Source organism: Suricata suricatta, chromosome 16, assembly GCF_006229205.1.
Source record: "Suricata suricatta isolate VVHF042 chromosome 16, meerkat_22Aug2017_6uvM2_HiC, whole genome shotgun sequence".
In the NCBI taxonomy this organism is placed as follows: Eukaryota; Metazoa; Chordata; class Mammalia; order Carnivora; family Herpestidae; genus Suricata; species Suricata suricatta.
In genome coordinates, this window is record NC_043715.1 from 56783832 (window position 1) to 56802053 (window position 18222).

Sequence of the window (18222 nt, forward strand, 5' to 3'; positions counted from 1 at the left end):
GGCTCATCGCCGCGGCCTTTGTGTGTCGGCGCCCGCGTCTTTCCACCCCGCGGTGTCTGTGTTGGTCCGTCTCCCGCCGGCCTTCGGCTGGGCCTTGGTGCTGCCCGTGTCCGCGTCCGCTGTGGCGCTTCCCCCGGGCGCTAGTCCCCGTGTTCCGGCCCCTGTCAATGTCGGTGTGCGGTGCTCAGGATTGGTGGTTGTGCCGCTCTCTTCCTCTCTCTCCCTCGCCTCCCTGCCTCCTTGCTCCCTCTCGGTTTCCTTGTGTGCAGTTACTAGTGACCCTAGTCAGCGCCTATTTATATTCCTCCTCCCCCTCTTCCCATTCACCATCCTCGCGCACATCCTAACCCCGAGGACCCTCTGCACTCGTCTGCTGCTTAGTTTGGGATCTGCCCCCTCCCCCAGGTCCTGGAGTCTGGGGTGGGGGTGGGGCGGCCGAGAGCCCCGCTGTGGAATCAGAGGCCCACTGCTTGGCCAGCCTGTAGTGGTTATTATCAGGTGACTTCTCTCATGTCCAAGCATCCGCTTCCTAGTGTTTCAAGTTAGAGTTGTTCACGGTTCCTGCATCCTAGGGTCGCTGTGCGCGTTCATGGAGGCGGTGGTGTTGAAGCAGCGCGCCCCACCCCGCCATCCACTGCTGGGACCTCTGGATTCCGCTCTGACAGGTTTTCAGCTCCGCACAGCACGTGGTGGCCCTCAGTCATTTGCATGCCCCTTGGAGGATTTTGCTTTATGCTTCGACCTCTACTTGATCTAATACTTTGAGCGTGTGTTTGTGTTAAACCTTGCTCCCCTCCTAGGCAGTATCCGGAAGTTCCGTTGACTCTTCCCGACAGTTGAGTGTAATTGCCTCGTGTTACAGTAGCGCATCTTCTGATACCAGCCTTTTGGAAACGTTTTTTCACTCTGATAATGGCAAGCGACGTTTCTGAGCTCCTAGTATCCGTGGGGCAGGGCGCCAAGCACTCTGTGTCCCCTTCTTATTTAATCAGCAAGCTTGCCAGGTAGGAATTCTTTCCTCCTTTCAGAGTTGAGCAAACTGAGCCTCAAGGAGGTTGCTCTGCTGTCGTTCATGGCCAAGATTCAGGCGCAGATCTCTTGTTCTTTGTATTCTGTCTTAATTTTTTTTTTCTATATCTCTAGCGCCGGGTTGCTGTCTTTTTCTTTTCCTTCCGGGGCCTCGGTCCTTTCTGCTTGTTGTCCTGCCTCGCTGTCTCTGGTTGTGAGTCTGTCTCTGGGTAGTTCCTCTGCCTGCGTTTCTCTGGCGTCTGTTTCTCTTCTTGTTTGTCTCCTTCCCTTCTTTCTGTCTCCGCTGTGCTGGTGTGTCCGGCTGGCCTGCGGGGCCCCCTCACCTCCTCCTGTCTGCCTCACTGTGCCTTGCTCTCCAGCTGGAATTCAAAGCTGGGGCCATCCCAGCCACCGCGGGACGTAGGTGGGTGGTGGGAGGGCCGACCGCAGCAGAGGTGGACCGAGATGCTCAGAGTCCGCTCTGGAGCTGGGGTGAGGTCTGCGTCCCGGGGCAGGGGGTCGCTCTTCCTGTGCCTCAGTTTCCTCCCCCCGTGAGGTGCTGTGAATCACGGGGTTGGGAGGATTGATTGGGTCACTGTGTAAAGTATGGAGAACGCCTGGCACAGGGTAAGGGTCGTGTCCCTGCTTGCTGTGATTGTCACCTTCTGCTTGGTTCCTGCTCTTTTCCTTCCCATTTCCTTGCTCTCAGCTCGGGTTGCTTTAAAAGTGTAAGCTTTGGGGCCCAAGCAGCCAGAGGTTGAGTCTGTGCTTTGCGCTTAGTGTGTGACCTTGGCTGAATTGTTTGGCGTCCGCAAGCCCGGTGTTGAGATAACGGGCATCTTGGTCAGCGAGCACCTGGCATGTGGCTCAGACCCAGTGGGTGGCCGGGCTCAGCCTTCTTATCTCTCCCTCTCCTGGGCCTCCTGCTCCCCCACCCTTGGGATGCCTCACCCCCAGGCATTCCCTGCCTCTCCCTCTGTTCCTGGTCTCTTCCCTGTGTGTTCTTGTTTCTGCCACAGATCCTGCCCCTTCCACTCCTGCCATCCCTCCTTCTTCCTTCCAGCTGTTTATTGAATGGCTCTTCTGGGGCAGCTGTCTCCAGAGACATGGTCTCTGTCCCCTTGGGGCTTTTGGGTTGGCCTTAGCCACCGAATCAGCCCCACGGGTATGAAGTACCGGTGGCCCCTGGGGAACAATGACTGGTGTCTGGATGTGTAACATCTGGGAGGCTTCGGTGGAGCCCTCGGGGCGATGAGGAGTGACCTGGGTGGTGAGGAAGAGCAGGGTGACCGTCTTGTGACACCACCCACGTTTATAGCATACTTCCCACACACTGGGCTCTTGGCTCCCTGGGTTGCTGAGTGAAAGCTCACTTTACAGGGGAGAAAACTGAGGCACGGATCTTCCTGCCCTACCCAGGGCAGTGGGCTCGGAAGTGCCGGGCTGAGGTGCCCCGACCTGTCATCCACCACTGCACATGCTGCCTCGCCGAGCAGGGGCCCCAAGCAGGAAGGAGCTGGGCATGTTTGAGGAACTGAAAGATGGACTGGGTGACTAAGATGGGGGTTGACAAGGGCCAGAGCTTTCTAGGCTAGGGTAGGACCTCGTCCTCACCCCTGGGCGGCTGTGGGGGGCTCATGCTGGACATCCCCAGTCCCCAGTTGTGTTCCTGAAGGGCCTTTCCTTCTCAGATGTGGTGACCCACCAGCCCCTGCCGCTGCTGCTGCTTCCTCGAGTCGCCTGTCTCGCCACACCCCGGGGGCCACCGCCCTCCCCACCGCCGCCGCCATGTCGACCTCATCGCTGCGGCGCCAGATGAAAAACATAGTCCACAACTACTCGGAGGCTGAGATCAAGGTCCGAGAAGCCACGAGCAACGACCCCTGGGGGCCGTCCAGCTCCCTCATGTCTGAGATCGCTGACCTCACCTACAACGTGGTCGCCTTCTCCGAGATCATGAGCATGATCTGGAAGCGGCTCAACGACCACGGCAAGAACTGGCGGCACGTGTACAAGGTCAGTGCCGAGTCTGCCGGCGGCAGGGGCTCCCGTGGGGGTGTGTCCGAGGACCTGGAGTTGGGGGCCTTCGCGTGCGTCTCTGTCCCGCCCTCCCTTTTCCCTCACGAAGGCAACAAGAGTTTTGAGTCTCGGGATTTAAACTTTTTGAAATCGTGGCACAGTTGCAAGGTTCGGCCACGCAGAAGGCTTCCGCGGGCGCACAGCGTTTGTCCCTCTGCGTGCCCGGAGCCCGGTTCCTTCTCAGGCAGATGCTGTCCCCTGCTTCTGTTTTTCCTCGGACGAACTCTGTGTGCGTGTCCCCTGGCACCAGGAATTTGGGGACCGCCATTGCAGCACTGGGCACGTGGCTGCATGTGCAGTTACCGGGGCGCAGGACTGCAGGTGGAAAGTGGTGGGTTTTATCAAGCGTAAGACGTGGCCCCGTATTACAAAGGGAGGTGAATCTGTGTCTTAGGGATCATTCCCCTTTAGGATGTAAAAGACTTGTCACCTTGTTTTCTTTTTCTTTTTCCATTTTTAACAAGCGCTGCCTGGTGGCGGATCACTAAGTGGTCTGTGACGTTTGGCTTTTTATGAGCAAGACTCCCGCGAATCCCCTGTATGTTTGCCACTTTCTAGGACTGGAACTTCCAGGCTGAGGGCACATGCGTGTGTCACGTAGATGAACGTGGACAGCGCGCCCTCCACGGAAGCGGTCTGCTTACCGGTCCTGGTGACGGTGCGCACGTCCTCACCCAGCCAGCGGACTGCAGGCTTTGGTCAAAGGGAGCGTGTCTTTGGGGAGGGCTTCCGAGCGCATTTGCAGCTCACTGGGCCTGGCATCCTCCCCCCGGGCCAGGGAGCGGCGGTGGGCACGGGCTGGCGTGGGCAGCCGGCCCCCACTCCCAGCAGTGCGGCCCAGACCCGCCTGCAGACGTCCTTGTGCGTGAGGGGCCGGCTGCTGGGGGGGTGGGGGCCGGAGAGTGAGGTTCCCGCGAGTCCTCTTGTTGCCGTTGGCTTGGTGGGTGCCGGCCGGCGGCCTGCTGCGTCTGTGGTGGACGAGGCGGGCGAGGCCCCTGGGCTGGTGGATTCAGCAGGGGTCCGGCGCCGGCTGGGCCCTCTGTCCCTCGGCACGGTGTCCCCCCCAGTTTCTCAGGCCTGGAAATGCTGCGGCTCGTTCTCACGCCCACCCTATCAAACCTGGGTTGGCTCTTCAATCCCACGGACCCCGTGTCGGGTCAGTTATTTTGGTGGTTTGTCACGAAGGACTGGGTGGCATTTGTCCAGTTGAGAAAGTGGGGGCTGTGGGTGAGCCCTTGTGTGCAGGTGAAGGGAGCAGACAGGACCTGAGGGGCCTCTCGAAAATGAAGGAAGCTCAGTGAGGCTGGTGGACCACGTGCGCTGGGGAGATACTGCTGTAGGCAGAGAACCGCAGAGTTCTTCTCCTGTCCCCACTTTTCAGGGGAGAACACTGAGGCACAAGGAGGCTCAGGGGCGGGGGGCCCCCAGGGGGCAGGAGTGGGACAGGAGCCCTGGAGCCCATTCTCTTGACTGGGCTGGGTCCCCTCTTTGCCCCAAGCAATGCAGGGTCTCAGTTTTTATTTCATAAACATTTGTTTATTAATGTTTATTAGAGAGAGGGAGAGTGCTTGCAGGGGAGGGACAGAGAGAGAGGGAGACACAGAACCCGAAGCAGGCTCCAGGCTCTGAGCTAGCGGTCAGCACAGAGCCTGATGCGGGGCTCGAACCCACCAACCGTGAGATCATGACCTGAGCCGAATGTTTAACGGACTGAGCTGCCCAGGTGCCCCTCAGTTTTTATTTTTTAAAACCAGAGGTCGACAAGTTTTGGGCCAGGGGCTGGCCGGCCTCCTGTATGGGTAGGTACAGTTCCAGTCGGTGCGTGGCCAGGCCCGCTTGTCTGCGGCTGCATCCCCGGTGGCACACGGGCCCTGTGGCCTGAAAAGCTGGGTCATCTGTCACCTGGTCCCTTGAGAATTTGTTTGTGGATGTCGTTTTTTTTTTTTTTTTTCTTTTTTTTTTTTTTGGTAAATAACGTATTTTTCACTTTGTTCTTCATCTGGAGAGAGAGGGCGAGCCTGAGAGTGCATGCACACGTGTGCAGGCAGGGGAGGACGAGGGATGGGGCGAGAGGGTCCCAAGCAGGCTCCAGTCAGCACAGAGCCCGACGTGGGGCTCGAACCCATGAACCACGAGACCGTGGCCTGAAGTGAAACCAAGAGTTGGACGCCCAGGCGCCCCATGTGGATCCCTGACTCATAATCTGGTGTCCGGGGGATCCAGGAACAGGCGGTTTCAGAACTCAGCAGGAGCTCTGGGGCCCTCCGCTTGCATACTTTAGAGAACACGTTCCCGTTTTCTGTGTGGCACACGTCACGAGCATGAGGCCTGGGTGGCGCTCACGCGTGCACACGCCAGTGTAGCCCCGATGGGGAGAGAGGATGTGCCCGCCTCCCCCAGGCTCGCTCAGCACACCCCTCCCCAGATGCACCTGTCCTGCCTTCTGTCTGCCAGGTTTGTTCTAGAACTTTACATGGACCTGTGCACATGGTTCTTTGCATGTGTTTCCGTCGCTCACGGCCGCCCCTGGGCAGTTGGCGGGTGCGGCAGCCGCTCGCGGGTTCCGTCAGCTCCGGCGCCCTGCGCTCCCTACGTGTGCGTTTCTCCCTTGGGGGCGTTTGGGTTCTTTCTGGGTTCATAGGCCGTGTAACTGCAGCTCCCGGGTCTCCAGGGCTCTGCACACACGAGTTTGTCGTCTGTCTGCTGCCAGTCCCGCCCCAGACTGTGGGGACGTGGTTGTCTGTCAGTCTGTCTGCTGCCAGTCCCGCCCCAGACTGTGGGGACGTGGTTGTCTGTCACATGGGCCTCACCGCGTGACCTGCTGCTGGGGACTTCTGTGTTATGCGGCGCGGGGCGCGTGTGGCCTTTCTGGTCTGAACTGGGGACGCTCCCCCTCTCCTTTCTGCCGCAGGAACGCCCCGAGGGCTGGTTAAAGACTAACCTCTGATTGCTGGTGTAAATACCACTCGCACACCTTCAGGAAGCCTTGTGAGATCCAGGCACGTCGGGGAGACCTTAGAGACACCCCTCCCCGTGGTGTCCCTGGCAGATCAGTGGGGCTGTGCAGGGAGCTCAGCTAAAACCGAAGGGCCGTGGGTGGTCCTCAGGGGCTCTGGCGCCCCCCCATGCCCTCCACATCCTAAGGGGCGCTCTTGTCCACGGACTGGGGGTTGCTTTTCTCCCATTGCGCTGTAACTGCTGGAAGGAGAATTTGTTCCTGTGCCGAAGCTGCCCAGGGTGTTTCCTCCTCCCTGTCCTTTGTTCCTGCTGTCCCAGCTCGGGTCCCCTGCTGAGAGCCCGGCCTTCAGGCCCTCAGGCCCGGTGCCTCCCCTGCTCCCTCTCACCCTCCCCTCCCCCTCCTTGTCCTCCTGCTCCAGACAGTGGAGAAAGCAGCCTGGCTGTCCGGGTAGCAGGTGCTCTCGAACGTGATTTAACAAGTGTGTTTTCGTGGTTTTAGAGAAATAGAGCGGGGTCTGCTCCACTCGGGGACCTCGGGAGGGGCCGCAGGTGACCCTACCTGCCTTTTCCCGGTTTCTGGGTCTTGACCGAGCTGCGCGCAGACCCATGCCGCACAGTTCGCCCTGTAAAGCGGCGGTTCGTGGGCAGAGCCCCGCCCAGGGTTGGGCGGCCACCCCCGCGGCCTCTGTCCGGAACGTTTGGTCACCTGCACACTGATGGAGTGTCTGCCGAGAGTCCCCCAGCCCCTGGCAGCCCCGAATCTCCTGTGAACCACGTCCTCTGTGGACGTGCCCGTCGGGGACGTTCCGCGTGCTCACTGGTGCCTGTGGGGTCCCTCCGAGTGGCCGTGTAGCAGCCCGCCGGGCCGTGCGCGTGTCCGCCGTGTGCGCTGACGTGGGGGTTGGCGCCGGGGCAGGACCCTGGCCGCCCTGTGAGTGACCATGTGCCCCCGCCCCGAAGGCCATGACGCTGATGGAGTACCTCATCAAGACCGGCTCGGAGCGGGTGTCCCAGCAGTGCAAGGAGAACATGTACGCCGTGCAGACGCTCAAGGACTTCCAGTACGTGGACCGGGACGGCAAGGACCAGGGCGTGAACGTGCGCGAGAAGGCCAAGCAGCTGGTGGCCCTGCTCCGCGACGAGGACCGGCTGCGGGAGGAGCGCGCCCACGCGCTCAAGACCAAGGAGAAGCTGGCGCAGACCGCCACGGGTGAGGCTGCCTGGGGGCCCGCGCCTCGCTGCCCGTCCGGGCCCGGCGCCCGGCGCCCTGCCGAGCCCTGCCACCCGCCTGCTTCCAGATCCAGGCTCTCCGCTCCCTGGGCCCTGCTTTCTCTATGATCTTCGGAGGGACGATGGGCCGGGAACCTCGTCTGCACCCCCGTGTCCCTTCCCTCTCGCTCCGGGCCCCTAGAGCTGAGGGGTACTCTGTGCACACGCAAATACTAACCCGGGGGCCCCTGCCCTGGGCCCGGGCCTTGCCTGAGCGTCAGTGCTGACGACGCAGGGGTGCCTTGGAGGGGGTTGCCGAGCCCTGAGGTCAGGGACGGCTGGCTGGTGCTCCAGGGGGCATGCTGGCAGCAGCAGGTGGGCGCTTCCCCTGGCTCAGCGTTAGGCCCCTCCACCCGGTCTGTCCCTCCTTCCGGATAGTCCCCTCTTCCTGGTCACTCTTGTCTCAGCCACACCCACCATGGGGGTGGTGGCCAAGGGTGCGGGTGCTGTTCTTCTGTGGACACTCAGCAGTTCTCCGCCAGCCCTGGACGAGTGGGAGCTATGGGCCTGGAGGCCCGTGTGCCCCGGGGCTCAGAGCAGGCCCCAGGGGCGCAGCAGCTCGGACACCAAGGTCACGGGCTCCCGGGCTCCCGGGCTCCCGCACGTCCTTGTCTGCTGCAGGGCTTTTGTTCTTGGGCCAGCAGGGCTGTCCTTCCTTGACCCCCACCCCTCGTCCCCTCTTCTCCCCGGGGTAGGGCGAGCTGGACACACCCGGCTCACAGTCTGCCCCCCACGGGAGCCCCCTGCCTGGGCTGTGGGGTCCCTTGTCTCTGTGCGGCCGGTCTCACTGCCGTCCCTGCCGCAGCGTCCTCAGCGGCGGTGAGCTCCGGGCCCCCGGCCGAGGCGGAGCAGGCGTGGCCGCAGAGCAGCGGGGAGGAGGAGCTGCAGCTGCAGCTGGCCTTGGCCATGAGCAAGGAGGAGGCCGACCAGGTACGGGGGCGCGGGGCCGGGCCGGGGCGCCGTGGGTGTTTGGCTTCTGTTCTCATCCCATCTCATGCCTCGGCCGCCCCCCAGCTCCCCAGGGCCCCTGCTTGCTCTATCCCCGCCCCCAACTCTCCCGCTGGCCCTCTCCCCTGGCGTTCTGCATCCTCCTGTCTCGGATGCTTCCCTGCTGGTCTCTCAGCCCGGTCTCGGCCCCTGCCTCCCCGGTTTGGGTGACTGTGCCTGTGCCTTCGGTTCCGTCTGTCCTGGCTCTGTTCCCATTTTCTTTCTTTTTCTTCTCCTGCTCTTCTCTCTCTCCTCTCACTCTACCATCCCCCCCATGTCCTGCCCCATCACCCTCTCTCTTCCCCCTTCTTTCTCCCTTTCTCTCCTTCTCTTTCTCTCCTTCTCTCTCTTCCGTCCTCCCACCTGGTGTCCTGCCCTCTCACACTCTCTCCCTCTCTCCCCTCCTCTCTCTCTCTCCTCCTCTCCTCCTCCACGCTCCTGACCCCCACCTCGCCTCGCGTCCTGCCCGGGACCCCCTCAGACTCCTCCTCCCCTTCCTCTCTCCGTTGGTCTCCTCTCTCCCTCTCCTTCCCCCCTTCTCTCTCTCACCCACCCCCCACCTCGTGTCCTGCCCCGGACCCCTCACACTCTCTCTCCCCCAGCCCCCGCCCTGCGGCCCCGAGGACGACGTCCAGCTCCAGCTGGCCCTTAGTTTGAGCCGTGAGGAGCACGACAAGGTCAGAGCGGCCCCCTCCCTCCAGACCCTCCTCAGGCCCCCGACTCCTGCACCCCTCACCCACCCCACAGCAGCTCTGCTCCTGGCCTCTGTCAGCGGGTCCTCTGACGGTTGGTCGCAGCACAGGAAGCGGATGTCGTGTGGCCTCTCCGTCCCCTTTGCCACAGCCCAGGCCTTGGGCACCTCCACCCAGCGCAGCAGACATGGCAGAGTCAGGCGCCCAGTCCCACGCCGCCCGGCCAGGCCCGTGTCCCGCACACCAGCTCTCTGTCCCCACCCTCCCCTCCCACACATCGTCCATGTCCCGTTTTAGTTTTCAGTCACCGTTGTCGGGGGGGAGGGGGGCGGGGCCTCCACACTCGGCCTCTGACCCTCCCTTGCCGCCTGCCTCTGACCCAAACAGGAGGAGCGGATCCGCCGTGGGGATGACCTGAGGCTGCAGATGGCCATAGAGGAGAGCAGACGGGAGACCGGCGGCCAGGAGGAGGTGGGCTGCGGAGCGGGGCGTTCTCCCGCAGCGCAGGGGCGCCGGAGGGCGCTGGAGCCTGTCCCCACCGCTGAGCTGCCGCGGGTGCTCGCAGCGGAGCGCGGCCAGAGCAGGACACTGCGAGAGCAGCAGCCTGACCCCGCAGGAGGGGAGGGCGCGAGCCCCCAGGCCCCTCCTGAGTGCCAGCCGGGCCTCCGCGGGTCAGCGGTGAGCGAGACGGGCCTGGCCCCGGCTGTCGGGGGCCCAGTCCCCCAGTGCAGACGGGACGCGTGGTGGCCGCTCAGTTTGCGCATCTCTGTCTCCTCTGTCGGCTCTGCGGGTGAAGAGGGCCTGGCTGTGCCCGTCAAGGCCAGGGTCACTCACCTGCCGGGGTCACCCAAGCCGGCCTCCTTCTGGCCTCTCACAGGTTGCCGTGGGCACTGGCCTGACGGCGGAGGTGGGCGGGTGGGGCCGGGTAGCCCCCCACGGGCCTCTGGGTAGAGAAGCTTGCTCGGGCCAGCCTCCGCCGGAGGGCTCCCTCGTGCCCGGCCGCTCGGGGGCCTCAGGAAAGGGGAACCAGGCTGGCGCCTACGGCCTGTGAGAGGGGAGTACCTGCTTGTCCAGAGAGGCCGTGTGCATGGGGGTGAACGTGTGAGTATGTGCACGCATGTGGGTGAGCACGTGCGTGTGAGCACACGCACATGTGTGCCGTGGGTGTGCACGAGCACGCACAGGCGCCGACACGGAGCCCTTGAAACCTGGAGCATGCGCTGAGGTGGACGTGTGCTGAGCCTCAGGCCCGGAATGTTCAGGGTGACCCGTAATCACCTGAGACTCGGTGGACGACTGCAGGCAGGCCTCCCCCATGTCGGGCTGGGCGGGCGCCTCTGGGCTCTGGTCCCTTGTTCTGGGGGGAACTGGGGAGGGCTGGGTGGTGGGGGGCGGTGGACAGCAGGGGTCTGGTGGGGATGGGAGGTGGGGAAGCCGCCTTCTTCTGTCTCATGGCCACAGCCCCTGGCTCTTCCGTCTTGCTCTGCGGCTGTCCCTCCTGCACCCCCAGGGCCCTCCTCCTGGGCCCCTGGCCTGGCCTGGCCTGCTCTTGCCTCATATCTGTCTCTCCTTCGTCTCCTGCAGTCCTCCCTAATGGACCTGGCTGACGTTTTCACGGCCCCGGCTGCACCACCAGCCTCGGATCCCTGGGGAGGCCCAGCACCCATGAGCACCCCCACCTCGGACCCTTGGGGAGGGGCCCCCGTCCCTCCAGCTGCTGATCCTTGGGGTGGTCCGGCCCCTACACCAGCTGCTGGGGACCCTTGGAGGCCTGCTGCCCCTGCGGGGGCCCCGGTTGACCCTTGGGGTGGGGCCCAGGCCCCTGCAGCTGGAGAGGGGCCCACACCTGACCCGTGGGGGAGCTCTGATGGTGAGTGCCGGCTGCCCGCCTGCTCGGGCCCCGCATCCAGTGTACGGCTCCGGGTGTGCCCTGGAGTTGTGGCAGATGCAGTGTAGTGGGTGACAGGTAGCTGTGGGGTCAGGGCAAACAGCCTGGAGGGGTGGCGGTACGGGAGCCTGCAGGACCGTGGGAAGGGGGCCATGGGGGCGGGGGTCAGGGTAGAGAGGTTGCTGGGGTGGAGCCAGAGTGGGGTGACTCCTGAGGCTGGCTGGGAGCAGGCGGGCTGGGAAGGGGCCGGACGCCCTGTGGGGACTTGAGGGAGCGGTGGGAGGTCGTGCAGGTCTGGGTGAGCCACAGACCCTCACCTAGCTGGGGAGATTCCTGGGGGCTTCCCAGAGGCCTCATGGCCGAGGAGGGCTTTGCCAGGAAGGGACACGTGGGCAGAGGCCCTGCAGTGTGTGTAGCCATGGCTCGATGGTGGGGGTGAGGTGGGAGAGGCTGGGGTTGGGCCCGAAGGTTCTGGGGTGCGCAGCTGCGTCCCAGGACAAGTCAGGGCGGGGCGAGGCTGTGGGAGGAGTGAGCCCAGGGGTGAGGCTGGAGGGGTGGGCGCTTTCTTGCGAGATGGATCTCGGACGTGCCCCCTTCCTCACTCAGGTGGGGCTCCGGTAGGCGGACCCCCGGCCTCGGACCCCTGGGCTCCAGCCGCTGCCTTCTCAGACCCCTGGGGAGGGTCACCCGCCAAGCCCAGCACGAATGGCGCCGCAGGTACTGGGGCGGGGCCGGAGCGTGGGGGGCACCTGGGGGGCGCCTGGGGGGCGGGCCCCCTCGGGTAGCTGAGCGGCCCCCGGACCCCACAGCCGTCGGGTTCGATGCGGAGCCGGACGAGTTCTCAGACTTCGACCGCCTGCGCGCGGCCCTGCCCGCCTCCGGGAGCAGCACGGGTGAGCCCCCCTCCGGGCCGGGTGGGGCCCGGCCCCCAGGCCCTCTTGCTGGGGTTGCAACCGCTCGTACACGTCTTCAAAAAGGAAGTTTTACCTGGGTTTCGAGTAATTTTTTACTCCGAGAGAAGTTGGAAAAGTAGCACAAAGCACCGTCTCTTGGAGCTTTCCCAGATCCTGAGCTCTGACTTCTCTGTCGCTGGAACACTCCTCTGGGGGTGTCCGGGGCCCTGCCGGCTGTGCCCTGCGTCACCAGCGGCGCAGTGCCTGCGGGGGCCCGCCCCCTGGCCTGCCCGCTGGTGCCTCAGGGCCCAGCGCCCTGCCCACCTGGCATCCTGTCTTCGGGGGAACTTGTCTTTGGGCATCCCGGCTCCTGTGTCCCTTCCTGGCACTGTCTGGCCTGCCTCGTGTCTGGAGAACGTCCCCCGCCTGCGCAGGTGTTGGGAGGGCGCGGGGCCTGTCCTCAGAAGGCACCGGTGACCTGCGGACTGTGGAAGCAGGAATTCTTGGGACCCGGCGGGCTCTAGCCAAGAAAGGCAGGCAGGCGCCAGGGGTCCCTCTCCTTGGACCCCTGAGGTTATTGTCCCGTCCATGGTTCGCTACCTCCTGGCCCTGTTTCCCTCTCTCCCTGCTGATTCTTGCATTTCCTAGCAGCAGGGAAGATTCTTGACTCTTAGAAACAACCCGCTGTCCAGCTCACAGATGCTCTTCAGTCCGCAGGTGTCTGCACCTGCCGCTGTTTCTCCACTGTGAGGTTTCTGTTGGGGACCCTGGAGCCCGCGGGGTTTTGCGGATTGCCTGAGCGGCCTTAGTAGTTCTCTGCCCTGGAGGTTGTCAGCAGGAGTTCCCTTTGAGTTGGCCCCTCCTGGCTTGGCCCTGGGCGGGGCCTCCCACCGAGGCCTCCCACCGTCCTCCCCTGATCCCCCCCGCTTCTTGTAGGGGAGCTGGAGCTGCTCGCTGGAGAGGTACCCGCCCGCAGTCCTGGGGCCTTCGACATGAGTGGGGTCGGAGGCTCTCTGGCTGAGGCTGTGGGGAGCCCTCCGCCCGCGGTTGCCCCCACCCCCCCGCCGCCCACACGGAAGACCCCAGAGTCATTCCTGGGGCCTAACGCAGCCCTCGTGGACCTGGACTCGCTGGTGAGCCGGCCGGGCCCCACGCCGCCAGGAGCCAAGGCCTCCAACCCCTTCCTGCCAAGCGGTGAGTGCCGGCCTCTTGGACGGGTTGGTCGCCCCGGCCCCCGCCCCCCGCCCCCCTCCTACCCAGGCAGACCCCTGACTCTGCTGTCTCCTCTTCTCTCCTGTAGGAGCCCCGACCACTGGCCCCTCCATCACCAACCCCTTCCAGCCTGCACCCCCTGCGACGCTTACCCTGAACCAGCTCCGGCTCAGCCCTGTGCCCCCGGTCCCCGGAGCACCACCGACGTACATCTCTCCCCTGGGTGGGGGCCCTGGCCTGCCCCCCATGATGCCCCCGGGCCCCCCAGCCCCCAACACTAACCCCTTCCTCCTATAATCCAGGAGGGAGGGGGATTTGGCCTGGCCCGGCTTCCCCCATTTCTGCTACCTGGGAGACCAGTGTTGTGAGTGCATGTGAAGTGGGGGACCCCTGCCCCCCCAGCACCCTCCCCTCCTGGGGCCCACTCACACTACATCCTCTTCCGTGTCCCCCACTCCACCTCCCCGGAGAGAAACTGGACATGACACGGGGGTGGGGAGGGGTGCTGGCCGGAGGAGGACCCCTTTCCTGTGGCATTAGAAAGGGGAGGGACAGCTGGGGGTCCCCTGCCCCTTCCCCTCCCTCCCCACTCCTGACTCGCCCCTCAATCAGTGTTTGCGCCTCCCCCTCCCCGTGCGCACCCCTTGGTGAATCCTCGGTGATAATTTTGGCAACGTCTGGAATAAATGGCAATTCTCATGGGTGTCGCTCCCCCAGCTTCCCGTCAGTGGTTCACACGACCCCTCCCCCCAGGGGACCCAGGGCTCTGGACCTCTTAGCTGCCTCTTGGGGTCCTGGGCCCTTCAGTTCCGATGGGTTGGGGCGTGGGGGGCGCCTGAGCCCTGGTAGGTGGCAGCCCACTCGGGGCTGGAGAGCGGATGAGGCTCTGGGTGTGGCTGCTGCACCCGTGCTTGTGGCCAGTGGGCGCCACGTGGGGGTCGGGGTGGCGCAGGGCGGGTGAGCTGCCCAGGAGGATGAGGGCGACGGTGGCCGCACAGAATGGGGGGCTGCGCTGCCTGCTGTGACCAGTGTGCATGTCCGCCGGGCACAGTCGGCAGGTGTCTGTGCTCTGCTGGCCGACCCCGGCGGCATCCTCGGTGGGCCCCTCTCCCCTGGCGCCTCCCTGAGGCGGCTGGCTTGAGCTTGAGGGGCTGGCGGGCCAGGGCCAGGCGGCAGGGCTGTGGGGGTGAAAGCCTGGGACTGCGGCGGTCTCCGCGCCCGGAGAAAGGAGGGCCTGGGGGCGCTGGGAGCACGGGGCAGGCGAGCGAGCCCCTGTCTTGGTCTTTATGGAGCCCCGTGGGCTGGGCCCTCCTTCCACAGCCGGGCTGGGGGTGGGGAGCCGGAAACACGACCTGGGTTCACGGTCAGGAAGCTCTGTCTGCCCCCAGCCTCGGTCCTCCGGTATGAGTGCGCCTTGGCTCCAAAGCTCCGGTGTCCCGCCTCTGTACCGAGAGCCTCCGGCCCGGTATTGTGGGGACCCGTGTGGGTCCTGACGGGAGCCTCGGAGGCAGAGGCCCTGCCCACTCACAGGCGCACCCCCACATCTCTGGACGGGCGCTCGCGGTGCCCACTGCTCTAGCAGCTCAGGCTCGCTTGCATTCGGTGTCCCCTCCTCTCACCTGTGTCATAGAAGCTGGACACAGCTTGTCTCGGCCAGCCTCTGCCTCACCTTCCCTTCAGAACCCGTCTGCCCTCGGTGCAAATCCTGTCCTGCTTGGCCCGCACCCCTGCCACCCAGCCCTGTGCAGGGGACCCCGCGCCCCTTCCGCTCTCCGTGTGCACACGCCCTGCTCTGTGCTGCGCCCAACGTGCGAATCTCGGCGCCTGATGCCCCAATTCGGCAGCCAGGCCACGGCCCAGCACGCCTGCTTATTTTTGTAAATAAAGTTTTATTGGAACACAGTCATTGAACAGTCATTGTTTTCATATTGTCTCTGGCAGCTGCCATTTTCATAGGCAGCCTTACACACATGTGGCAGACCCGAGCCCGAAAAGTAAGCTTCCTGTAGGTCCAAGGTCATACTCCCCTGGGCGCAGTCACTGCCCTTTGTTGCTTCCTACTGAGTATTAATGGTTTTTCATTCTGCTTTTAGGGCTAATTCTTTTTCATCACTCATGCCTCTTAGTTTGCATATTTGTAATTTCAGAGAGTCCTATTTAATGATTGCTCCTTAAAAAGCACGTTTTAGGGACATTTTCAAGCACACACAACAACGGTGCCCTAACCTGCCTGCCAATCCCTCGCGGCTAGCCTGGCTTCCCCATCCGTGCTCAGGGCGGCGCCCCCAGCCCCACAGCTCCCTGGACGCCCCGCCTGAGACCTGCAGAGGTGGCCCCTCTACTGCCAGGGGACAGACTCGTGTGCATATATGTGGGCCTGCAGCAGCTAACTCGGCCGTGCTCCCGCAGGGCAGTGGGTCGCTGGGGGAGAGACTCTGAGCTTACCATCCCTCCATGCCTGGGCCTAACTCGGCAGCGAGCAGGGGGCAGTGGCAGGTACAGCTCCTCCAAGCCTTGGCCTGCAGCCCAACGCAGAGTGAGGAGGGGCGGCCTCTTGCTTTAAGAGGCACTCCCTGGTGCCCCGCACACCCCAGCACCCCAGCGGAGCCCCAGCAGGCTTCCGCGGAACCCCCCCCCCCCGCCCCCCCTGGAGCACCCTCTGCCTCCTCCCCGGGTCGCTGACTGGCGTGCACTGGAAAGGAATGTGTGCCTTTCCAAACACACGGCTTTGGAGGTCTTGGCTTCCACATCACCTAGAAAGTCAGCTAACCTGCTGGCCACACCCAAGCTTTTATTTCGTTTATAACCTCCATGACACACTAAGTTATATTGCAGAAAACAAAAACATTCGGAAATTGGTCTGGAAACCAGAACCCGTTCATTGGAACAGAAATAGGAACAAGTCCCAAAGGAAACACCTATGTTAACACTTAAACATCATGTTCACGATTCACCAATGGTCGCAAGTTTTTCTGCCACCTTCTACCACACCTGCAACCAGCCCGGAAGTTCGAAGCTCCGGCTATGTGCGCACGGGAACGCTCCAGAACTGTTTTCCGTGGGGTTCATAGGTCCGGCCCAGAGTCCACTGCAGGGCTGGCAGCGCCTGGGCTCACCACAGGACAGATTCTCAGCACGCCCGCGCCATCCATGCTGGGAAACGCAGGAGCAAAAAATGGACGCAGTGTCTCTCCAGCAGGAATTTTCGAGAACGTGAAAATATGGGATCCATCTCCAACGTGATAAAAGGACACGGTGCCAAAATCCACGTCCAGGAAAATCCCCACGCGGTGTAACCGGGGGCTTACCGAGAGAGCCGTCATAGGCATGGTGTTGGCTTGGTAGAGTTCCTTCCTCAGGCCCACCGTCCAGAAGCCGAGCTCCGAGGACAGCAGAATGGACCCCTGCCGATTCGCGGAGGCCCTGCAAACCCCCATGTCCCATTCCTCGCTCCTCCCCACGTCCACCTCCCAGTAGTGGCGGCCAGAGGAGAACCCAGGGGAGCCCAGGACACAGAGGGTGGAGTTGAATCTCTCAGCCCCGGGCCTCCAGTTCTGTGTGGAACACCCACAGTGGACACTCCTCAGGTCCTCAGAAATGACAAGGTTGCTGTTGGCTGTCTCAACATCCAAGGTCACCTCCGCTGTGGAAGAGAAACAAGCCAGTCAGCAGGCACACGCACCCGACGCACTCGGCACGCCCATTGCAAAGACGCTCTGCTCCGCACTCGGCACGCCCATTGCAAAGACCCTCTGCTCCGTCCTGCTCAGAATTTCCCTGGGGAAACTTCCCTGCCCCCGGGGGTCGCTCCGTAGAGAAGGTGGATGATTGGACTCAGAACTCGTCCCCCTGACCCCTAGCGTGTTCTCTTCACACGGAGTGATTTGGCTGACTGAAGATGCCCTTCCTCGGTGGAGAAGGAGTATGGAGAGCAGTGCAAGTTCTGTGGCCCCGCAGGCACCAACTGAACATGTGAACGATGGAAATGTACTTCGTGCAGAATAACATTGAACCTGGATGTTTTACACGTACTTCGTGTTCTTGGCTAGTCCCTTCCTGTCTACTGAGGGTGGTGAGCAGTGTATCCTAGACCTTTGCTTCCTGGAGTTGGAATCACACAGAGTAAGGCTGGGGGTCCCGAAGAGGACGGGTGAACTCTGGACAGTCCGGGGGAGGAAGGGACCCCTGTGGACATGAGTGGGCATGCGCGGGGCTCTGGCAGCCCCGGGGATGCAGGGCAGTGCCGGCCACATCTCCGGGAGGCAGAGCCGGGATGACCGTGGGTGGAGCCCACATAGCCTCGGAAACAGACCCTCTGGACCCAACACCATCTGCTCCATGTGGCGTCCTGTCACACAGGTGTTTGGAAGATGCTCAGACTTTCTGATCACACAGGGGACGGGACTGGTCCCGTTTCAGGGACAGGGTTCACCATCCCGGATTCAAGTTGTACGGAGCTGAAAAGTAAACTCCGGGAGCAGGGCAATCCGTGTCCTTCACATGACACTGTGGCCTGGCGTACCCAGCCCAGCACCCTGCTCACCCCTCATTCACACCCAAGGGACCCACCACCCCTCAGGACCCAGCACGGGGGAGTGGGGACAGAGCCCGAAGGAGCAAGGGCTCGGTCTGCTCCAGGGAGCCTGGGAGGTCCCGCCGGGCATCCCGGCGCAAGCTCGGCAGACACGCTGCTGAGCTGTGAGAATCCACCTTAACTGAGGCTTGGGGGAGAGTCAGGCATGATTTCTCTGCAGGACAGGGACGGAAGCTTAAGCTGTTTTCTCATAGGTGGCTCTAATCTGTCCTTCTAGGAAAGGACAGCCATGCTGGGAAAGCCACACTTCAGCTCCCGCCCTTAAGAAGCAGAGTAGTCGGCAGGCTGCGGTTCTCCAGGGCATTTACGGGTGGGGACAGGCCTACCTCGGAACTTGAGTATCTTTGGGTTCATCTGTAGAACAGCTTCCAGCTGGGGCTCTAACTCCTTGATCTTGGCAACCAGCCTCCCAAGCTGGGTACCGGGCCTGATGTCCTCCTCCTGAGAGACCACGGGGCAGGAGGGGCACAGCAAGCCGTCCCCGCCCGGCTCCCTCCGCAGCGAGTGCAGGCACTGCAGGCAGCAGGCGAAGCCGCATTTCAGGTACATGGGCGCTTCGAGGGCAGTCAGGCACACAGGACACGTGGTTATGTCTTTAAACTGTGTGGCCATGGCCACTGCCTGGGGAAAGATGCGCACGTT

At 63.1% G+C, this 18222-nt stretch overlaps 2 protein-coding genes across 3 annotated transcripts; one reads left to right on the top strand and one right to left on the bottom strand.

Annotated features, from left to right (window-relative positions):
- The first annotated feature begins 2699 nt into the window (after window positions 1-2699).
- EPN1 (epsin 1) lies at window positions 2700-14888 on the top strand. 2 transcript variants are annotated; one of them, XM_029924596.1, is made up of 10 exons: window positions 2700-3024; window positions 7006-7255; window positions 8120-8244; window positions 8904-8978; window positions 9381-9464; window positions 10578-10863; window positions 11488-11598; window positions 11691-11774; window positions 12711-12968; window positions 13075-14888. In XM_029924596.1, the coding sequence occupies exons 1-10, from the start codon at window positions 2797-2799 to the stop codon at window positions 13281-13283; spliced, it is 1710 nt and encodes a 569-aa protein (XP_029780456.1). In that variant the 5' UTR covers window positions 2700-2796; the 3' UTR covers window positions 13284-14888. The 2 variants fall into 2 exon arrangements, with proteins under 2 accessions (XP_029780456.1, XP_029780457.1); XM_029924597.1 differs by lacking the exon at window positions 8904-8978.
- A 1163-nt stretch (window positions 14889-16051) lies between these two features.
- RFPL4A (ret finger protein like 4A) lies at window positions 16052-18222 on the bottom strand. Its single transcript, XM_029924406.1, has 2 exons — window positions 17907-18222; window positions 16052-16629 (listed from the first exon to the last, which is right to left on the bottom strand). Exons 1-2 carry the CDS (start codon window positions 18190-18192, stop codon window positions 16052-16054), a joined length of 864 nt encoding a protein of 287 aa, XP_029780266.1. The 5' UTR covers window positions 18193-18222.